This window comes from Podarcis gaigeae (assembly GCF_964106915.1).
Source record: "Podarcis gaigeae genome assembly, chromosome: 8".
NCBI lineage: Eukaryota > Metazoa > Chordata > Lepidosauria > Squamata > Lacertidae > Podarcis > Podarcis gaigeae.
In genome coordinates, this window is record NC_139684.1 from 65,626,523 (window position 1) to 65,649,285 (window position 22,763).

The 22,763-nt window shown below is 48.4% G+C and overlaps 1 protein-coding gene across 6 annotated transcripts in view; it reads left to right on the top strand.

The window, feature by feature from the left end:
• Window positions 1-22,763, top strand: part of AHDC1 (AT-hook DNA binding motif containing 1) — a 194,800-nt gene that overhangs the window by 15,020 nt on the left and 157,017 nt on the right. The window contains exon 1 of one of the 6 annotated variants that reach the window (XM_083750610.1): window positions 9,105-9,174. The exons of the other annotated variants lie outside the window; for them this stretch is intronic. Within the exon in view, the coding sequence (XP_083606736.1) occupies window positions 9,120-9,174 (55 nt within the window). The 5' untranslated portion in view covers window positions 9,105-9,119. Of the gene's footprint in view, window positions 1-9,104; window positions 9,175-22,763 lie in introns of those variants that run through there. 6 annotated transcript variants of the gene reach the window in all.

The following is a 22,763-nucleotide window of genomic DNA, read 5'->3' on the forward strand; positions in this document are numbered from 1 at the left end:
CTACAAGTTGTGGATATCTACATTGCATGAAAGGGGGGCAGCCCCTCTGCTTTCCTCCACTGAAGCAGAAGCATAATAATAATAATTAATAATACAGCTGGGCACAAAACTCCTAGTGAAGATCCAGTTCTCTGTCCTGAGGGCACCTTCAAACTTTTTTCCATTATCGGAGGTCTGTACCTTGATAGCATGGGTGAGAACGCAAATCTGTTTCTGAGAGAAGATGGGCACACTTGCATTTTGAACAGCAGTTTCACCAAGTCCCATCAGCCTCAGTCAACATGGCCAGTGTTGGGGGATGATGGGAATTGTAGTCTATGAGCATCTGGAGGGCATTTTGCCACCCCACATCTACAGTGCTCAAGAACCGACTGCCCTCTTAAGTCAGACAACTCCGGTAGGAATATAATGAGAAGAGAAGAGAAAGGTGTAAAGCTGAAGCAAGCACAAAGAAATTGATAGCAAATAAGAACTGCATGCTGCTTTGTTGTAGGAGGGAAGGTGTACAAGCTCTATCAGTGGATTTCACAACAGCAGCATTTGAATTTTACAATGAGTTTAGGTTGCCTTGGTAGAGAAAAGAGAAAAGAACCTGTTCTGCAACCTTGAAATCCAAGTCCTTCTCCCCTTGCATCCTGTTTGCCGCCATTCAGCTTGCATTCATATTTGTTTCTCTTTTTAAAAAATAAAAATAAAATAATTTTGAGATTTTGTGTGTGGCTTCTTTTGCTTTTAGCATTCTTCTTTTAGCAGGAAAGGAAAAATTGGTACAACTCTAATTACTCAGTGGTGCATAAGAACATGAGAAGAGCCCTGCTGCATCAAGCCAAAGACCCATCTAGTCCAACATCCTGCTCTCACAGTGGCCAAGCAGATGCCTATGGGAAGCTTGCACTCTGCCCACCTGCAAGTCCCAGCAGTTGGTGTAAGGAGGTACACCGTAGATTAGGCAACTAGGTGTATTAGACGACCCCCCCCCAATTGACAGCTGCAATTTGGGGGTTTGTCTTCTAGGCCCGGTCGCCTAATACGCTGGGCAGCTCCACGCCGGGAGAAAGCCGCCCGGAATGGAGCAGCCGCAGCACTGGGGGGGGGGGGGGTTCCGCAACGCGCCGCCCATACCCAGCGTATAAGACGACCCCCGACTTTTTAACCTCTTTTCTGGGGTTAAAAAGTCGTCTTATATGCCAGAATCTACGGTACTACCTCCAACAGTGGAAATAGAACAGTAATAATACCTACATAAAAAGATAAAGGTAAAGGGACACCTGACCATTAGGTCCAGTCATGACTGACTCTGGGGTTGCAGTGCTCATCTCGCTTTACAGTGGTACCTTGGGTTATATATGCTTCAGGTTGCATATGCTTCAGGTTACAGACTCCGCTAACCCAGAAATAGTACCTCGGGTTAAGAACTTTGCTTCAGGATGAGAACAGAAATTGCGCAGTGGTGGCGCGGTGGCAGTGGGAGGCCCCATTAGCTAAAGTGGTGCTTCAGGTTAAGAACAGTTTCAGGTTAAGAACGGACCTCCGGAACGAATTAAGTATGTAACCAGAGGTACCACTGTATTGGCTGAGGGAGCCGGCATACAGCTTCCGGGTCATGTGGCCAGCATGACTAAGCCGCTTCTGGCGAACCAGAGCAGCGCAAGGAAATGCCATTTACCTTCCCGCTGGAGCGGTACCTATTTATCTACTTGCATTTTGACGTGCTTTCGAATTGCTAGGTTGGCAGGAGCAGGGACCGAGCAACGGGAGCTCACCCCGTCGCAGGGATTCAAACTGCCAGCCTTCTGATCAGCAAGTCCTAGGTTCTGTGGTTTAACCCACAGTGCCACCCACGTCCCCAATACCTACATACACTAGCATAAACTGCCTTGATGTCTTTTGTTCTGGTTAACAGTATATCAATTTTGTAAAATAAATAAAATAGTGGCCAGCATCCCTTTCTTTTGCAAAAGATGGGAGATACAGACTCTTTTTAAGGGGGTGTAGCTCTTTCTCGGGACGCAGGTGGCGCTGTGGGTTAAAGCCTCAGCGCCTAGGACTTGCCGATCGAAAGGTCGGCGGTTCGAATCCCTGCGGCGGGGTGCGCTCCCGCTGCTCGGTCCCAGCGCCTGCCAACCTAGCAGTTCGAAAGCACCTCCGGGTGCAAGTAGATAAATAGGGACCGCTTACCAGCGGGAAGGTAAACGGCGTTTCCGTGTGCGGCTCTGGCTCGCCAGAGCAGCGATGTCACGCTGGCCACGTGACCCGGAAGTGTCTCCGGACAGCGCTGGCCCCTGGCCTCTTGAGTGAGATGGGCGCACAACCCCAGAGTCTGTCAAGACTGGCCCGTACGGGCAGGGGTACCTTTACCTTTACCTTTACCTTTACCTAACTCTTTCTTTCTGACACTGTGTCCTTTTTGCAATGTGTTTGTATTATTATTTTTTAAATGTGTAAAAAACTCCTACAGAAACAACAACACAAAACAACCCACAAAAAGGTGGCTTCCAGCAATATTAAAAGATATCAGAATACCTTAAATCAGCAGCTGATATCAATGGTCTGCAAAGACCTGGGAAAGTAAGTAGGGTTCTTAGCCAGGGCTGGAAACGCATCACATTTGGTGCTTGCCTTATTTCAGAGGGGGGAGGTTGTTCCATGTAGTCTGAATGTTTGTGATGTTTTAAGGGGGTTGCATTTTGGGGTATCACAATGACCTTTAATGCTTTGTCAGATTGGGCTCTTCAATTGTTTTGGCATCAAAATGGAATGAATTGACTTGTGATTATCTTTCCTTCCCTGTCCCCCCGCCCTTGTTACCCACGGTGGCTTGAAGGAACAGCAGCAGAAGAGGCTAAATAAGTAGAACTTTGCGGGTGAGGAGCTGAGAGTGCAGAGGGCACATGCCAAGTGTGGAAAAAGGGTTTATTTATGGTAGTGGCGGAGAGACGAGGGGGAAGGAGGGAAGAATTCAGCTGGGTTTGTAGAACGGGTGGATAGAGGCTGACGAGGGCTGCAAATGCATGGAATGGGCTTTGGTGGGAACAGGCAGAAAACCCATCGTGTGGGGCATTCTTTCCTAGGGCTGTGCAAAGTATTGGTTGGAGCTGGGGATACGTGGCTTGTAAAAGCAGCATGTTAGGGAGGAGACAACACAATAGCGCATCTGGAGGGCACTACTGGCTGCCCCTGTTTTACACTGGCTGGCAGTGGCTCTGCAGGGATTGAAACTGGGATGTTTTGCATGCAGACCATGTGCTCCATCCCTGAGCTGCGGCCCCATCCCACCACCATTGCAGGTAATGTTGTCTTCGCCAGGCTTTCCAGCATCGTAGAATTGTTGGAAGGCACCCAAGGGGCATCTAGTCCAACCCCCTGCAATGCAGTAATCTCTTTCCCAGCATTTGACTTGAACCCACCACCCTGAGATTAAGAGCCTTATGCTCTACCGACTGAGCTATCCCATTGCCCCTGGTGTCAATTGTGTGTGAGATAAGGAACTAATGTACCCCTAGCCCTCTTTTTCTTGGTTTTTTTGGCTGCTTAGCCTCCGTTGTGGGCTTTCTGCTTTCCTTCGCAGTCTGCTGGCCTGTGTGGGCCACGTAGATGCTCTGTTCTGTTGTGGTTCTGCACCTTAAGGAAAAGTGTTCCCTGCCCCGTTGGTCCTGTGGGCTCTTTCCCTTGCCAGCATTGCTTTCTAACATATAACCAGTGAGGGTGTGTGGATTCCCTTTCTGAGCTGCACAGCCCCCTAAGCACCTGGCCGTCTGTTAAGGAGTTTGCTTTTCATGTTTTTCATAGTAGCCATGAAGCAAGCTTTGCTTTGTTAAAATGTGGCAGTTTTCGTGTGTGGGAGACCCAAGAAGAACAATTGCAACCCTACTGCCATAGTCGTGAGTCTCTGCTTGCATTAATTTGAGTATTATAAGAAATGGGCTGACAAACAAGACACTAGTCCTTAATGATTTGTGTTAGACTAGCCTTTGCCAAGCAAGTGCCCTCCAGATATTTTGGACGTCGGGTTGGCTACCTTTCTATTTCTCTGTGTGTTGTTTCCAGAACGGGCATCAACAAGACTGTGTTATAATTCTACAAAACCAAAAGTTTATGTGTGGTTGGGAGGTAGGAGAAGTTGCAGTTGCTCTTTTCTGCCTCCAGAAGTCCTCAACGTTTATTTTTATTTTTTGAGATTGAAGGCACGATTGATCAAAGTTAGTGTAGATGCACTGTTCCAAACCTTCACAACTTCTATTTCCTTCATGAAACAACCAAAATACCAGTGGAACTCGACCCCCTTATAAGTAGGAAGCTTATTTTGGACTGGGGTGTGTGGTTGTTGTTTTTTATAAAACACCCTCTGAATGGCTGACAACCCTCTGGAGGAATAAGCTGGGACTGAGGGGTCAGATTCCGTATTGGAAGGGGTGAGGGGCAGGCAAAGAGAGCAAGGGGAGACAGTAACACCCCTCCCCTTGCCGAAAGTGCCATTTAATGCGCTAGTTAAAAAAAGAAAAAAGAAAAGCGAGGCAGAGAGTCCTTCTGCTCACATTGGCTACTGAAGTGTCACAGCTGCCTGCTGTCCCCCGGGTCACTCGGGAGCCATTGGGCAGCTCGGAGGTAGCTGTGTGTGCGGTTGCTGAGTCTGTGAGGAATACAGATTGCTGGGAAGAGGACTCGGGTGGAAGGGGGGGCGAAGAGGGAGGTGTCTGAGGCAGCCAGGCTGGCGTGTGGGTGGGGGCGATGTCCTCCTGAAATGCCTGATGTGAACTGTAATGGAACAGGATCCAAGCCTGGAGGGACCTGCTTAGTGTAACCCTAGCTGCCATCTCCTTGTGAGCAAGAATGGGAACTGCTACCTATATCCCTGGGCTCCCTGGAGCGCAAGGTATGTGGGTCTGCAGGGTCAGTGGTGTGCAGCTCAACACATGGCTGGCATCTCTGCCTGACTGATCAAAGGTAAATTCCAGAGGCCTCTCTTCTCCCTCCCCACCCCCCTTCCAGCCAATGTGTAAATCCTCACTGGAGGCCTCTGCTCTCTTCCTCTCCCCAACTCGGAGGCTTTCCAGGTGCAATTTGAGGAGTCATTCTCTCTCTGCTCTTAACCCCCTGCTCCCCCAGGCGCCCAGCTCTGCCCTTAGCTCTGCACTGCAGCCATCTGTACTCCTTAGTGCTCATAATGCTCGCCGTTAAATGGAGATGGACACAATCCAGAAAGCTTCCTCTCGCACTCTCTGCTGATCCATTCTGTATTTTTATTTTTTTTACCTCTTCTTTCTCTTCTCTCTGCCCCCCCCCCCAATTTTTCTTTTCTTTGCTCTCCTATGCTTCAAACACCAAGGTACCCTAAAGGCAGCAGAAACACCTAGCAAGCACATGCTAAATATTTGAACAGGACTGGGTGGCTTGGAATCTTTCCTGTTCATTTCTCCCTCCTCCTCCTCCTCCTCCTCCTCTCTTCTTCCCAGCCTCCCCAATTGTTTTCCTTCCATCCTTCTCTCTCTCTGAAAGAGGGGATAGTGGTGCAGGAAGAAGCTTGTGTAAAACAGACAGATGGGGCAGCCAGCTAGCAAATACTCTCCACAAATATGTGGTTTCCCTCTCTTCCTGCTCCTTCCTCCAAAGGCCCCAAGGGAAGTGCAGGTGTACTTCAAATCTCACCTCTACTCATGATTCCATATCCCTGTGAAGCCAACAAGAGGATTTTTTGTTATGATTGGAGAAGAGTACCCTCCTCCTTTGGTGCAAGTATAGGAAATGTAGTGGCATCTTCATAAACATGACCAAGAACCTTGTTTTATAATTTCAGCTGACTGAAACTGTTTTATCATGGTGTATTCTGTAGCCCAGGGTCCACGTCATTGTGTGCATGAATACAGACCCTCTTCCTTTTTCTATCATTTCCAGTGTCCCACTTCCTCCATGCATGTTAATGCCTTGGTTGATTGGGAAATGATTTGGAGGTAGTGTTACGTGATCCTCTGCAGTGGATTCCACCTTCAGCACAATATTAAGGGCATAAGAAGAGCCCTGCTGGATCAGGCCAAAGACCCCTCTATCTAGTTCAATATCCTCTTCTCACCGTGGCTAACCAGGTGTCTATGAGAAGCTCCCAATCATAGCTTGAGAGCAACAGCGACGGGTGTTCTGCCTGTGGCAGCAGAATGTAGCCATCGTGGCTAGTAGCCATTAATAGCCTTACCCTATGTGCAAAGGGAAATCCCCCCCAAGTTTTTCATTCATGCTGGTTTCTGCAGAACCATGCCATTTTCTGCCACATAACAGCAGGTCCTGGGGTCCCCTTGTGCCTTGCTGACCTTCCTCCAAACCCTAGTGGGTGCACGGAGCAGTTCGACAGTTGTGGATTTGCCTTTAATGGGACTTGGCTGACGATAATTGCTCTAATGATGACTGAAGTACAGTGGTACCTCGGGTTACATACACTTCAGGTTACAGACTCCGCTAACCCAGAAATAGTACCTCAGGTTAAGAACTTTGCTTCAGGATGAGAACAGAAATTGTGCTCCGGTGGCGCTGCAGCAGCAGGAGGCCCCATTGGATAAAGTGGTGCTTCAGGTTAAGAACAGTTTCAGGTTAAGTACGGACCTCCGGAACAAATTAAGTACTTAACCTGAGGTACCACTGTATATGGGAAGGTGCTGTGCTTCTAAGATGCCTTGGCAAGGGGTATTAAGTAGTGAGAAGCCCAACTCTCAGCTCCAATCCTGCAAAGGTCGCTTCCTTTGAAACATGCTCCCCTCAACAGATACCCGTGGTGTATACGTGGATGAGTGTGCCCCAAACTTAATGGTCCTTCAATTACCCCCATGTGAGTATCCACATTCCCTTACATGCCCAGTAGTTGGCTAAAACTTTCTTGCAAAAGCCAGCCTTCATCCTGCACCCCTACCCTAGCACAAATACCTTCTGCTTCTGAGCTGTAACCCCGCAACCCTCCCTCACTTCCCCTTCTCCAAAGCCCTTTGTTTGGGGTGGGGGGTGCTGGGGGGGCTTTCTTCCTGCTCCGCTCCCCTCTCCTCAGCATTCCATGAGAGTGAAACACAAGCGCTGGCAGGGACCATGTCTCTCTCTCTCTCTTTCTCTGGCCCATTCTCCAATTCCTGAACAAAGCCTGCCCCAGCTCTCCTGGGAGCTGAGCCTGAAACAGGAGAGGCCGCTGCTGCATGGAATGGTGATTGCTCCTTTTCGGCCTACCTCAGGTTTCTATTGTGGGAGCAGGAGCTCAGGTGCGGGGTGGGCTGGGGTTGAGGAGGGCAGAGGCAAGGATTGCAGGATTCTTGTGGTCGCTCCTAGGCAGTGCCCTTCACCACACCCCTCAAATCTCTGGCGAGGGTTCTACCGGTTGACTCGGTTTGTTGTAATGCTGCAAAGTCTCTGGCTGTGGTTGCACATCCAAGGCGTCTCCTAAAGGCCTGGAGGCTGGCTTTGCCCTTGCCGCAACAGCGTTATTGCAAAACTACAGGAACCTTCTGAGTTTCCACCCTGTTGCATTTTTAGCAGGACTCCTTCTAGGTCATGCCAGTTGGCATGGAAGCCTTCACCTCAGGCGCAGGAAGATCTTGCACCAGCTTCTTCTTTGTAAGGTAAATGTGGCAATGCGATGCTGCATGAATCCAGAGCAACCTGAGTTTCTTGTGCCCTCTTTGTCAACCAAACAAGGCACATGGGAGATTTTGGGAGCTTTTGCTCCTTCATTTTGGGAGTTCCCTGTTGACTAAATGTTGGGCACCCTAGTATCAAGATGATAGTGCTCCTGTGTGTTATTCTGTGTTTGTGCCGTGGTAGCCTAGCATTTGGCATTCTGAGCGTATAAAGTCCTGGCTTTACTTTTTATTTAAACTCCATCAGGTTTCTAGTCCTCACTAGCTTGAAAATTTCTAGTCCACACTAGCTTGAAAATTTTTAGTCCTCACTAGCTTGAAAATTTGTAGACAATGCCTGATGCTGGAGCTGAGTGGTAGCAGAGAGAACTAAGCAGAAAGAAGGTGGAAATTGGAGTTCTTTCCCCTTCTTCTGCATGGGCTAGCAAATGCCAGATAAATTATCCAAAATAAGCAAATATGAGCAGGCATCTTCAAATTTGTACAAAATGATCAGAACCCCCCCCCCATGGCGCAGAATTAGTGTTACCTAGGAGCAAACTTTGATCAAAATTTTGTTTAATGTGCACATAACTCTGGTATTGAAGTTGCTTTTAGTTCAGGGATTTTCCAAACCAAATTCCAGCGGTGATTGCCAGCAAAGGGTGCTGGGTAAAAACTGACTGCTCCGGTGATGTAGAAAGCAAGATAAGAGCAGTAGCAAAAGGCACATGATGATGAAAATACAGGAGCAGTGGCTGGAATAGGGGAGTTGATCTCAACAGCCCCCTGAAACTATGCAGAGGCTCTGTAAGTGGTTTTCACCCCCTCCCCCTGCTTGCCAGCCTGGTAGAAAGTTGATCCTGTACAGTATAATAAATCATCTGCCTGGTTGGTGCAGCGCAGCTGCTGGAGAATGGGTTTGTGTCTGCGTGGATTCCATCCATTCAGGTAGGTCTTAGGTCCCACCTACCCTATAAGTTTCCAGCAGTATCATACCACTTCAAACAGCCATGGCTCCCCCCCCCCCCGCAAACAATCCTGGGAACTGTAGTTTGCTAAAAGTTGTTAGGAGACCCTCTACTCCCCTCCCAGAGCTACAATTCAGATCCATTTCCATCTGGCTTTAGGCATGGCCACAGAACTGAATCATCCTTGGTCTCCCTGATGGATGACCTTTGCAGAGAGTAGGATGTGTGACCTTGCTCCTGTTTCTTGATCTCTTGTTGGCATTTGATACCATTGACTATGGTATCCTCCAGGACCGGCTCTGGGAAATGGGAGTTGGCGACACTGTAGGTTCCAGTCCTACCTTCAGGACTGAGTCCAGAAAGTAGCACTGGGAGAGTGGCAGCTATGGTGTGCCGTTCTGGTGCTATTTGAGATCTACATGAAGCCATTGGGAGCCGTCTTTAGAGTTTTTGGAGCGAGGTGCCATCAGTATTCTGATGGTGCTCAGCTCTGTTTCTCCATTACATCTGAATCAGGAGAGGCCGTGCAGTCCCTCGGGCATTGCCTGGACGCAGTAGGGAAATGGATGAGGAGAAACAAGCTGAGCTTGAATCCTGGCAAGATGGAGGCATTGCAGGTGAGTAGCTCCAGTGTCCAAGAAATGGGTAAGTAACCTGCCCTGGAAGTGGTTGCAATCTCCCTGAAGGAGCAGCTTCATAGTTTGAGGGTGCTTCTGAATCCAGCTCTGCCACTGGAAGCTCAGGTAGCCTCAGTGTCTAGAAATGCCTTTTACCGGCTTGTGGTTGGTTTGACAGCTAAATCTTTTCCTGGACCAGGAAAGCATTGCCATAGTAGTTCATGCGTTGGTTGCTTCAAAACTAGACTACTGCAGTGCACTCTATGTGGGGCTTCCTTCACGCTTGATCTGAAAGCTGCAGTCAGTGCCGAATGCTGCAACATGATTGCTGACAGAAGCAAGACCCCGTCAGCAAATAACACTTGTGCTCAGAGATTTGCACTGATTGCCGATTTGCTACTGGGCCAAGTTCAAGGTGTTACTATTGGTATCTAAAGCCCTTAACAACTTGGGACCAATTTACCTGCGAGATCTCTATACCCCACATTTTGCCCACTCAACCGCTTGGATTGGTGGAATTGGCACTACTACAGGTGCCACATAATACCAATTACTCATTTGTAAGAACTTGATTGTTTAGCGTAGCAGCACCTGCACTTTGGAACTCCCGGCCTGTTGAGATCAAGCAGGCGTCTTCACTGTACTCTTTTTGACACCTGCAGAAAACATTCTTGTTTAGACAAGCCAGATGGTTAGAAAATTGAGGTAATTTTAATCTGTTTTAGTGTTTTAACTTTGGTGTGTTTTAAAGTACAATTGTGAATTTCTTGATTTTATTGTTTTATCTTTTTGCAAACTACATTGAGGGTTGTTATTGTTGTTTGTTTTACAATCAAGTGGTGTATAACTATTGTTAAATAAATAAATAAATAATACAATTCTCAGAGTGGTTTAACAATCGATCCCTCTGTAGCTCTGTGAAGGGGAATAGTGGTTACCTAACAACTCTGAGCAAACTACAGTTCCCAGAATTCTTTGGGTGAGCCACGACTGTTTAAACTGGTATGATGCTGCTGTGAATATATAGTGCAGATGGGGCCTCCGTTTTGTTTGTTTTCCCAAGTCCAGTTCCTCTCCCCTGCCTTCTTCCCTCTGGACCCCAAATGAAAGCCAACCCTTGTGGAACACAGTCCCCGGCAGCGAAGGTTGTTTTAATGGATGCATTACTTTAAATGAGCCCTCTGCCATCTGTTCCACCCCCTAATTACCAGTGCAAAAAATAACAAAACCATAGCTAGCGCAGGAGAAGCTAAAGATATAAGTGATTTAAATGCACCAATCTAGAGCTCTGTAAGCATCTGGGATGGGAAGTGTGTTTTCCTCCTTTCTTTGCTCTGCAACAGGAGGCTGGGTTGGACCATGTTGTGAGTAGGAGGGGGGTACTCTGCTCCCTCCTCCTCCAACTGAAGAAGACTAGCTTTGCCTCAAGGCTAGATTGGATTTTAAGCTTTCAAAGTGCAAAGAAATGTTTTGCCTCTTCCTTTGTGGGTGCTGGTGCATTGTGGGAATGTGAGGGTGTGGGCTAACCATCCGTTCTGTTTTTTCCATTTCTGGGAGGCCCATTGTTCTGATTGCCTTTAAGCACTTTGGTGGCTTTAAAAGCAGCTGATCCCGTGTGTAATTGATCCCTGTGGATAACTTCTCCCTCACTCTCTTTCTCTCTGCCTTTCTCTCTCTCCCCTCCCTGTGCGGAAAAAGAAAATTCGGGGGAGTTGCTCCTACAGCACCCTTCATGCAGCCTGCAAAGTATTAAATTGATGGCCCTGCAGAGGGGAGCTCACAGTTTAAAGAAAGCAGAGCGGCAGATGATTAAGTGAGCGAAAGAGGCCTGAGTTGGAGGGGATGGGCAAAACAAAGTGTGTGTAACTGCATCTCTTACCTGTTGCTCTTCAGTATTTACGTGACATTGGATGCAACCGTTTTAACCTACATTTTCATTGTTCCTGCAATTATTTCCTATTTCGGGTATAGGCAGAAGGTACAGCAAAGCAATTCTTCCTTGCTTTCAACAAGTAAAGGTAAAGGTAAAGGGACCCCTGGCCATTAGGTCCAGTCGTGACTGACTCTGGGGTTGCGGCGCTCATCTTGCTTTACTGGCCAAGGGAGCCGGCGTACAGCTTCCGGGTCATGTGGCCAGCATGACCAAGCTGCTTATGGCAAACCAGAGCAGCGCACAGAAATACCGTTTACCTTCCCGCTGGAGCGGTACCTATTTATCTACTTGCACTTTGATGTGCTTTTGAACTGCTAGGTTGGCAGGAGCAGGGACTGAGCAACAGGAGCTCACCCCGTCACGGGGATTCGAACCGGCGACCTTCTGATTGGCAAGTCCTAGGCTCTGTGGTTTAACCCACAGCGCCACCCGCGTCCCTCTTTCAACAAGAGGGCATCCTTAAAGCAGATAGTATTGTAGAGTTGGAAGGGACCCCAAAGGTCATCTGTTCCAACCCCCTGCAACACAGGAATCTCTGCTAAAGTATCAAGGGTGCTGTTGGCCATTAACTGTGCCTTAATAGATATGGGTATGCACTAATGTTTTGTACATTTGAAAAACATGGGATGAATATGTATGTATTTGATCAGGGATGGAGAACCTTTTTCAGCTTGAGGGCCACATTTGCTTCTGGGCAATCCACTGAGGGCCACATGCAAATGATGGGGAGGGCTAGAGGCAAATGTGGGCGGAGCAACAAATGTGAATATTACGTTTCTAGACCAGGTTGGCTTACACATACTCTCATACACCCTTCTCTATCCAGACAAACGAGACATTTTTAGCGTTCAGGGACACAGTCCAGCAGGAAAAAACCAAAACATAGCTAAATCGGTAGAGCACAAGATTCTTAATCTCAGGTTCATGGGTTCAAGCCCAAAAGATTTATGCATTGCCGTGGGTTGGGTTAGATGACCCTTGTGGTCTCTTCCAGTTCTATGATTCTATGAAACCAAACCTTGGGATGTGAGGCGGGATCAGTGAGGAGTGTGAAATGAGAGTTCTGAGGGCCAGACAAACCCTCCAAGTGTCCCTATTTTCCAGGGGCCACCCCAGTTTAGAAAAGCCATCCCGGTTTCTTATTTGATCCCAGAATGTCTTAGGATGTCCCTATTTTCATTGCAGAAATGTTGGAAGGTATGGACTTATCTGACCTGCAAGCTGTCTGAAGGCAATCCTTTATAGGGAAGTTTCCTTTTAATGTTTAATGTTGTCTTATGTTTTTATATATGTTGAAAGCTGCCTAGAGTGGCTGGGGCAACCCAGTAAGATGTGTGAGGTATAAATAGTAAAATTGTCATTATGGAATGGGGGCGTCCCTATTTTCATCAGAGAAATGTTGGAGGGTATGGCCAGATAGAGGTGATTGGAGGGCCACATTCAGTCTCTGAGCTGTCACCTAAGCAAAACTGATGCAAATCAGCCTTGCATGGTAGGTGAACTCTGAGGCTTCTAGATGTCTGGCCTTGGTCCAGGAGCATGTCACACCTGCACAGGGCTTAACATGCAGGTGGTAGCATGTGTCTGCAGTTACTGGTGTAGTACTGATGCTGCCCCATTGATAAAGCTAGTATGCTGCTTGATCTGTAAGGGAAAGGCCATATCTCAGTATGGTGGAACATACATTTTGCAAGCAACAGGTCTCAGTTTCAGTGCCTGACATTTCCAGGAAGGACAGGGAGAGATCCCGTTCTGAAACGCAGATAACACCAAGGTTGCAGGTTTGATCCCCATAAGGGACAGCTGCATATTTCTGCATTCCAGGGGGTTGGAATAGATGATCCTCAGGGTACCTTCCAACTGTCCAGTTCTGTGAAACCCTGGAGAGTCTCTACCAGGCAGGTTAGATCATACTGTGCTAGATGGAGCAATGGTTCATCACTTGGTATAGAGCAGCTTCCTATGACCTGTGTTTGTTTCTCACAGGGGAGTGTGTATGGCAACTGAATTCCATATTACTTGGTGTTGGACTTCAAATCCTATCGCCATGCTGGCTGGGCTGATGGGAGCTGAAGTCCAGTGCATCTGGAGAGCCACAGGTTCCCCACCCTTGCTTTTAGGCTAAAGCAGAGATGACCAAAGTGGTGCCCCCCTGAATTGTTGCCAACTACCACTCCCATCAGTCCTGACCATCATCTCTGCTGGTTTGGACCAGCAGGCATTGGCAGGTTTTATTATGTCCATTGGTTTTATGGTCTTTAATGTTAGGTCTGTATTTTAATGAAATATTGAGTACAGCCCCAAATGCCTTTATGAATGAATTATAAACATTAATAACAATAGTAATAATATCACCGGCAGGGCACCACATTGGCTACCCCAGGATTAGTCGCTTGTCAGAGATGATCGATGTGGCATGTAGAGAGCAGTGTGGCCAGATCGGAAGTGGCCTTGCCACATTGAGTTCAAAAGTACATATTTCATGTCACTACTGGGGGTAGAGAACAGAGTTTTGTACACTGCCAGGAGAAGCTGGCTGGACGGTGCTGATTGGTTGGCCTTCTGTGATGTCGCCAAGAAACCTATCCTGCCTCCAGTGGTTTCAGGCCATGAATTTTTGTGCTGTGCTTGAACGATAAAACCTCTTTTTGCATAAAGCTTAGTGGGAGGGGTATGACCTGACCGCTAAGCCAGTATTCGATTCCTCAATAAGTACACCTGTCACTTCAGGTTCTAAGCTGGAGGGAAAGTCAGAATTATACCATGGCTGAGGGATGCTTTGTGGATACACTTCCTCACTTGTTCATTTCCTTTGTGCTGTCCTCAGTAGCCTCTTTGCTCACTCTCCAAAATCTGTGTTTGTTCTGTGACCTCATTCATACTATTGGAAACAAGCTGGGAATGCTCACACTCCTTCCTCTCTCTGTTTAATGCAATTTATTGATTGACAGGGCACCTGAATGGGCAAACCTGAGGGGAAAGTGGTAACCACCAGAGCAGCATTGGAAGCAGATGTCAAAGTGAGGTTTCCAGCTAACCATAGTTTACCAATTATGCCTTAGCAGACTATGGTTTGTGCTACACAGGAAACTGAGTAGTGGTAGTAATAATAATAATAATAATTAATAGTAATAATTTATTTATATTCCACCCATCCGGTTGGGTTTCCCCAGCCACTTGCTGAAGCCACATGCTAGGTAGAAGGAGCACATGAAAATGTATCTTGCTTCCCGGTTGAACTAAGTCATTATTTGGAGACTATGCTGACCTGATTGACTGAACATAATGCTAGAAAGCAGCATTGCTGTTTAGACGATCCAGACAGCAGGCATAGGCAAACTCGGCCCTCCAGATGGTTTGGAACTACAACTCCCATCATCCCTGACCACTGGTCCTGTTAGCTAGGGATGATGGGAGTTGTATGCAGATGATACCCAGCTCTACCTCTCTTTTAAATCAGAACCAGTGAAGGCGGTGAAGGTCCTGTGTGAGTGTCTGGAAGCGGTTGGAGGATGGGTGGCAGCTAACAGATTGAGGTTGAATCCTGACAAGACAGAAGTACTGTTTTTGGGGGACAGGAGGCGGGCAGGTGTGGAGGATTCCCTGGTCCTGAATGGGGTAACTGTGCCCCTGAAGGACCAGGTGTGCAGCCTGGGAGTCATTTTGGACTCACAGCTGTCCATGGAGGCACAGGTCAAATCTGTATCCAGGGCAGCTGTTTACCAGCTCCATCTGGTACGTAGGCTGAGACCCTATCTGCCTGCGGACTGTCTCGCCAGAGTGGTGCATGCTCTGGTTATCTCCCGCTTGGACTACTGCAATGCGCTCTACGTGGGGCTACCTTTGAAGGTGACCCGGAAACTACAACTAATCCAGAATGCGGCAGCTAGACTGGTGACTGGGAGCGGCCACCGAGACCATATAACACCGGTCTTGAAAGACCTACATTGGCTCCCAGTACGTTTCCGAGCACAATTCAAAGTGTTGGTGCTGACCTTTAAAGCCCTAAATGGCCTCGGTCCAGTATATCTGAAGGAGCGTCTCCTCCCCCATCGTTCTGCCCGGACACTGAGGTCCAGCTCCGAGGGCCTTCTGGCGGTTCCCTCACTGCGAGAGGCCAAGTTACAGGGAACCAGGCAGAGGGCCTTCTCGGTAGTGGCGCCCGCCCTGTGGAATGCCCTCCCATCAGATGTCAAAGCGATAAACAACTACCTGACATTCAAAAGACATCTGAAGGCAGCCCTGTTCAGGGAAGTTTTTAATATGTGACATTTTAGTGTATTTTTCATCTCTGTTGGAAGCCGCCCAGAGTGGCTGGGGAAACCCAGCCAGATGGGCGGGGTACAAATAATAAATTATTATTATTATTATTATTGTAGTCCCAAAACATCTGGAGGGCCGAGTTTGCCTATGCCTGGTCCAGAGACACTCCTCTCAGTGATAGGGTGCAGCTTCCTTACTATTCAGGTGTGCGGCCTTGGAATTCTTTTCCAGATCAGTTTCTGTGCCTGCAATTCCAGATTGTGGAGATGACCAGCTTTTCACCAGCTCCTCCTGGTGGGAAGGCTGCCCCACAATGCACACTTCCTCCCTGGTCTAAAAAGGCAAATGGTCCTTTCGTGCGGGCTTTTGATTTGGGATTTCTGGAGCAGAAGGAAGATTTAACTTGCTTCACGGTGGCATCCATGGCAACTTGATCTTATAAGGGGGCCTGCTGTGTACTCTGTTCCATGGTAAGCTGGAATCTTTTGTAGTTTGGCTTGACTTGTGAGCAGAATGCAAGGTGGTTGCCTGCTGCATATCATCACGACTGAGATGGCTCCCACCCCGTGCTACTTTTAGAAAAAGGTTAATGATGTATTGGCCATGAGATCAAAATATTTGCTGGAATTGCGAAAGTGGCATGTGGTCTCTTGAGTGACCAACATGGCCATGTATATTAACCTTTCTACTTCCAATAAAGTATATATGTGAGAGTGTAGCTGTGTCTGAATGGCAATATCTCAGTTTTAAATAAGCTAAGAGATGAAAAAGCCTTTTGGCTGCACGCACAGTCCCTTTGCAGAAATTGTCAAACCTCAAAGTCTATAGTTTCCTATTTAATCTAAACCAGGAAATTATGCTTAACGGCTTTGGAATAAGCCAGGATATTAAGCCATGGTTTGACATTGGCTTAAAAAACTGGCTTGTTCTGAAGCAGTTAACCATAGTTTTCCGGTTTGGATTAAATGGGAAATACTTTGTGGGAGACTTCCTGGTTTGTTTGCTCACTCTGGTGAAGGGAAGAACAAAGGGGCTATAATGTGGCTCCTTCATATCTTAGCTTATTAAGCCCAGGTGTAGCTGTCCAAATGTGCCCAATGTTTCTCAGTATCAATTGTGCCACGTTTGCTATGAATCTGCTGTGGTTGGCTGGGCTCCTGTTTCACGTTTGGGTCTCTTGACCATCGGATGCACCAGAAACTCTGCATATTTTCCTCTGTTCTTCCAAGTCCACATGAGCAGCTTGTGCTTCTGCAGCAGCTGGTTCCTTCGAAAGCCGGTTATATGGCACAACGCTGCACTCTTTATGCAAGCCTGTCTCTCTTCCAGTACTATCCAGTCCTCCTGTAGGTTGTAGGGTTCTTACTTGCTCTGCTTAACTGATCAAGTTTCAGGGAGGACATAGGCTTTGTTTCCCATCTGTGCATTTCCCTGCCCCCCCACGTCCTGCTGAAAGCCTGTAACTTTTTACCACTCAAGTACTATTTTTGCGTCAGTGATATGTCACAGAATACACCTGCGGAACACAACAACCAAACACCGGATGGCAGGCAGCCCTTATCGCACAACCAGTGGGGTGTAAAGCTGTAAGATGCTCCATCCTCTGTAAGAAGCCTTTCATGCAGTGCTGTGTAAAGAGGAGGCATGGCCAAGGAAGAGAACAGTGTTACATGGAGGAATCAAAACAGGAACCAGAGGATACTGCTTCCTACCTCTCTTGGCCCATGGCAGCAAATGGTCCCAGGTCTTAAATCAAGAGCAGCTGGATTGATGGAGGATCCAGGGAGTTGCCCAGTCTGTGCAGCGTTCAGCAAGGAGCAAACTGTGACAGGCATAGAACTGCCCTGCTTCTCTCCCCACAAAAAATAAATAAATGTGTGTGTATGTCTTTGTTCCCTTGTGCTCCAGCATCCGTGCGTTAGATTGCAGCAGATGCACAGGCACTGCAGGAAAAAGGGGAATTAAGTTGGGCTGGAGGAATTTTAAAGATTGCTGCAGGCCTGAGGGTCTTAGACACCCCTGTGGAGATGGGCAGTCATGCAGAATTAATCCTATCGGCATCCTAGCTTGGCTTCAGCGGGTACAGATCTTCTGGAGAGGAGATGGGGGCAGGAAAAGAGGAGAGGCTGTGAGTGGGGGTGGGGGGGGGAGAGAGGCAGCTCTTTGACAGGATGTTAAATTTTTATAATAAAAAATTAAAAGCCTTAACATTGCCTTCACGGGGCTTGCAGCAGCAGGGAGATGAGCCAATTCTGCAAGGGCTGAGAAGGCAAACTTGTTTGCTCTGTTGGGCAGATCCTCAAACACACTGTGTGTGTGTGTGTGTGTGTGTGTGTGTGTGTGTGTGTGTGTGTGTGTGAAGTTATGTGCCCAGTTATGTGCCTGGGGTCATATCTTGCTCCACTGAAGCAAGGCCATTTTTTTGCATTGATGAGAAATTGGGTTTTGACTGTGTGCAAGGGACACATTTGCCTTTCCCCCCATAGATTTTCTTGCCCTCACCCCGCCCCATGTCCTGTGTCTTTCTCTCTGCTTACTTTTATCCTAGCTCTCCAATAATGAGAGGCTGTTTTGCTCTTCAAAGGGAAGACTTGATCATCACACCCCATGGCACAGGATTGTGATGTATCAAGAGATGAGGGTGGGTGAGTGCTGAGCTTTTGAACCACGGGCACTAGGAAGACTCCTCTCTCTCTCTCTCTCTCTCTCTCTCTCTCTCTCTCTCTCCCACCCCCATGCCTCTGTGACCAGCAGCATGTGACTGATGAGAGCCCTCATGTTTTAATGGGTGATCTCTCCAAACAGTAAAGCAGCCCCCCCCAACTCCAAATCACATGGCTTGCCATGCCACCAGCTTTGTGGGAGGTGGGGAGAAAGGGGGTCTCCAAGGAGGCCACGAATTGTGTAGGCCACCTCTTTCTTACCAGGGCAACACATGCTTCCCTCTCCCAGAGACCGTGAGAATTGCCCCGTGCGCAGCCGCCTTGCTGAAGTTGGACGCGCTCGTGTGGGAGAGGGCAGGAAATGACAGTCCTGTTCTGTGCAAAAGCAGCAAAGGAAGTCTCTCTCCCCCCCCCCACTTTCTATCTCCCTCCTCCCGGCTCCCACCCCCATACCACATGCCCTGTGGTGTCGTGGCGCTTTAAAGCTGGGCAGGGCTGCCGTCCATGGAGTGTTCTGCAGCTGTTGCCTAGCCCTCTGCTCCTCTGTTTTATAAATAATGCAGCACAGAGGCGTGTTGGCAGAGAGCTTCACAGACAGTTGGATCGAAGGAGCCTTCAACACATAGCAGCAGGCGGGGGGGGGGCGGTTAGGTGGAGGTGGTGTGTGCATGGAGTGGGGGGGGGGGAGAGAAGCGATGCAACTCTAACCTTGTGGTCACTGAAAGTAGAAAGGTTTCACATTGCTTACTCTGCTGTGTGAAGGGCAGACGCAGTCCCTGGGTATTGGTCAGATGGTTCTTTCCTGTCCTTACGGTAGATCCAAGGGGAGATAGATTTTGGAGCGGGGAGGGTAAGGTTGTTATTATTTATTAAGTTTGTATGCCGCCCTTCGTCAGAAGACCCCAGGGTGGCTCGCAACAGAAAAATACAGAGTGAGAATACGAAATGCGTAATACAAAAACAAGCCAATAACCCACCTTCTACAAACAGAATATTAATCAGCCAAATGCCTTGTTGAAGAGAAATATTTTTGCCTGGCACCTGAAGATGTAATGAAGGTGCCAGGAGAGCTTCCCTGGGGAGAGCATTTCCCAAATGAGCCACTGCAGAAAAGACCCATTCTCATGTTGCTATCCTCCAGATCATCTCTTGTGTAGGGGCACACAAAGAAGGGGCTCAGATGATGATCACAGGGTCTGGGTCAGATCATACGGGGAGAGGTGGTCCTTGGTCCATTTAAGGCTTTATCTGTCAAAACCAGCTCCCGGATTGGCAGCCAGTGCAGTCAGGCCAGGATTGGTATAATGTGCTTAAACAATCTTTCCCTGGTGAGCAGCCAGTCTGCCAAATTGTTCTCCAGCTAAAGTTTCCGAACCATCTTCAGAGGCAGCCCTACGCATAACATATTGCAGTAATCTAGCCTAGAGGTTACAAGGGCATAAACAACAGTAGACTGTCGCTGTCCAGATAGAGGCTCAGCTGGGCCACCAGCCAAAGCCGATGGAACGCACTCCGCACCACTGAGGTCACCTGAGCCTCAAGCAAAGGAGCCCGGAATACCCTGCTCCTCCAGAGGGAGTGTAACCCCATCAAGAGCAGGCGATCTCCCATCCATCCGGTCTAGGGAACCACCCACTAACAGTGCCTCAGTCTTAACTGGATTGAGCTTCAGTTCGCTGGCTCTCATCCAGTCCATTACCAAAGCGGGACAACGGTCCATCTCACCTACTGCTACACTCCCCAAGCATCACCCTCTTGAAACGACTGTGCTTCCCCCACCTTTGAGGTAGCGTGCCTCATAAGTATCATTGGCTGCAACATGCAAGTGGAGAGAGTGCTATTGCACTCAGATTCTGTGTGTGGGTTTTCCAAAGGCATCTAGATGCCCACTGAGAACAGGATGCTGAACTAGATGGGCCTTAGGCCTGATCCAGCAGGACTCTTATTATATATTATATTATGAGGGCTGAGGAGCTGCTTCTTCCTGGTTGGAAGCTGGGGCAGTTACTTTCAAGCCTTCACTAGGGTATTCTTCACCAGAGGATCACAGAATGCTCTCTAGATCTTTAATTTACAACTTTCCACTTTGCTTGGGGTGGTTGGTTGTGGTAGAGAGGGGTGGGGGTAGGATACCTCTAATTGCAGTGGGCAATGCAGAGAGGAGGACCTGAGAAGACATTGTACAGGCATTTGCCAAGGTGAAAATTGGGTGGCCTTGGCTTACTCATCCACTATGGATACTAGCATATGCTTTGAGAAAGGAGTAAGAACATCCCCCATCCTCTCACCCTCAAGCGGCAATTGTGAAACACACTTGTTTCTGCAAAAATCAGGAACAGAACCCCTGTGGCATCGTTCTGCCTTTCCACAGGTGTTCCTACCACTGAGTACAGTCTTCGCTTTGGGGATCAGGGGGTCAATTTGTGCAGAGGGAGTGGGGAATGGTGAGGAGAGAAACAGCATGCGTGAATACCAAAGCCGGGTGTGTGTGAGGAGGAAAATGGTATTCTGGAAGCACCCCGTGGAGACTCCAAAGGGACACCCACGCATGGCGGGGGCCATTGTGTCCTCTCTGCTTCTCCGTGGCCCAGCTGGACCCTGGTAGATCCCAGCTTGAAAAGGTTACCATAGCAACCTGCAGTTGTTAAACTAGCCTGAGTAAACATTAACAGAGAGACCCCCTGTGTGGTTCAGGGTCAGAGGCCAGGGTGCTTGGCAGGAGACTTGCGGGGGGTGTCGGATGGAAGAACCAAGGGCGGGGGAGAGAAGGCACTAGTCAGGGGTGACTTTTGTAGCTGGATGCTAGGCCTTGTCTAATTTTGGACCTGTGGTTGTCTGGCAGACCTGCCCTGCGAAATGAGTAGAACTGAGGGGCAAATGATGGCCGGGATGAAGGGTCCTCCCTCAACTTCTGCCGTCCAAGCTGCATTATTGCTTCCTGACTCAGAAACCCACTCTCATCCTTATGAGGAAAGAGAAGTTTTAAGTGGAGAGAGACAGTGGTTGGGTTTTTGCTTCGCATGCAGAAAGCCCAAGGTTCAGTCCCTGGCAACTCCAGGTAGTCTGAACACCTTCCTGAAACCCTGAAGAACTTCTGCCGGCAGTGTAGGCAATACTGAGCTACAATGGTCTCACTCTGTATAAGGCAGCTTCCAGTGTTCTATAAATACCCCAGGCTTAGGGACGCTTGCTAGGAGATTGGGAGGTGTGGGGCTTAAATCTTTAGTCAAGATAGGAACTCTTGCAGCTGCAAACTGGAGGTTTGGAGGTTCCATTTTCAACATGTGGGCAGCACTGAGGAAGGGTTCATTCCTTAAAGGGTGTGTCTGTGTCACTTTCTCTGGAGGGAGGACTTGAGCACCAGCCTCTCCCTCCCCATGCAGTTTCTTGCCTGGCTGTCCACAGAGCCAGGAGGACGTGGAGGGCACAAGGGCAGCCTGCCTGCTTCCCTTGTATCTTGGGAACGTGTCCCTGGGGGTGGAGATTTTGCATGGAGCCAGGAAGTTAGAGTCCTCTGTGAGAAGCTGGGTTTTTTCCCCCTCCCCTCCCTCCCTCTCTCTCTCTCCAGCTCAGGGCTGCCTGCGGGGGCTGTCAGTCTCGTTTGATGGGAGGAAGATGGCTTCGTGGGCAACATGAGAATGTGTGGTGTGTGCTTCGGAGATGGGAAGGGGCGGGGGAGACTTACTTCAGAATGATGCAGCTTTCAAAAGCCCTGTGTTGACTCACAGGCTCTAGGCTAGAGTTATCAACACCTGCCCTTGAAGGGTGTTTCTGTGCTTTTTTAATTGCTGCATCTTAGGGGAGGCTCGGCAGGTATGGGATTAGGTTCTCCTGTCTGTCATCCTCAGCGTCGTTTTGCTGGTTATTGAAAGCACAGGTTGTATGTCTTTCGAAGAAAAAATTGGCAACCAAAAAATCCTTGCTTTTTAAAATTTTATTTTCTGGCATCAAGTGGCCCATCTAGACAAGGGCTGGCCCTAGACGTTCTGACACCTGAGGTGGACCCCAAAATGGCACCCCCTCTACCCACCAGGGAAGAAGGGGTGAGGTGAGGAAAGATTTGCATCAGGAACAGGAGTGGAAGAAAGAACAGCATCAGCATCTGCTGCCCCAGTGAATCTTGCTGTCTGAAGCAGTTGCTTCACCTTACCCAATAGGTGGGTCGGCCCTTATCTAGACCGTAATGATGGACCTCCACATCTCTTTGAGGGGCTCCCATTTCACCAATGGGGGAGCTAAGGTTACCAGGATGGTAGATGAGAAGTCCATGGAGGAATCTAGTCTGGGTCCTTAAGCTTGTACGTGGTGCAGTGTTGGTGTTTCCTAATAGGGACGTGGGAAGTCAGGTCCATCTGGCTCAGTGTTGTCTACACTGACCAGCAGCAGTGGTTCTCCAGGGTTTCAGCCAGGAATCCTTTCCAAAGCCCTGCCTGGAGATGCCAGGAATTGATCTATAGCCCTGCACCTAATGGTGGCTTTCATTTTTAAGCTTTGGCACTTAAAATCTCCCAATTTTTCATTCTTTTGCAGAGGAAGTAAACTGAAACAGGACCTCCTGTTTCCGTGTGGAATGACTGCTACGACCTAAATGCTAGGTGCTGAACTGAAGAACCTATTTATTTATTTATTTATTTATTTATTTATTTAGTGGAATGGGGCTGAGATTAGAGCCTGGGGTGGTTGTTTGTGTTTTTGGCTCCTGCAGGGTTGGGAGGTTTGGAGTCGCTGAA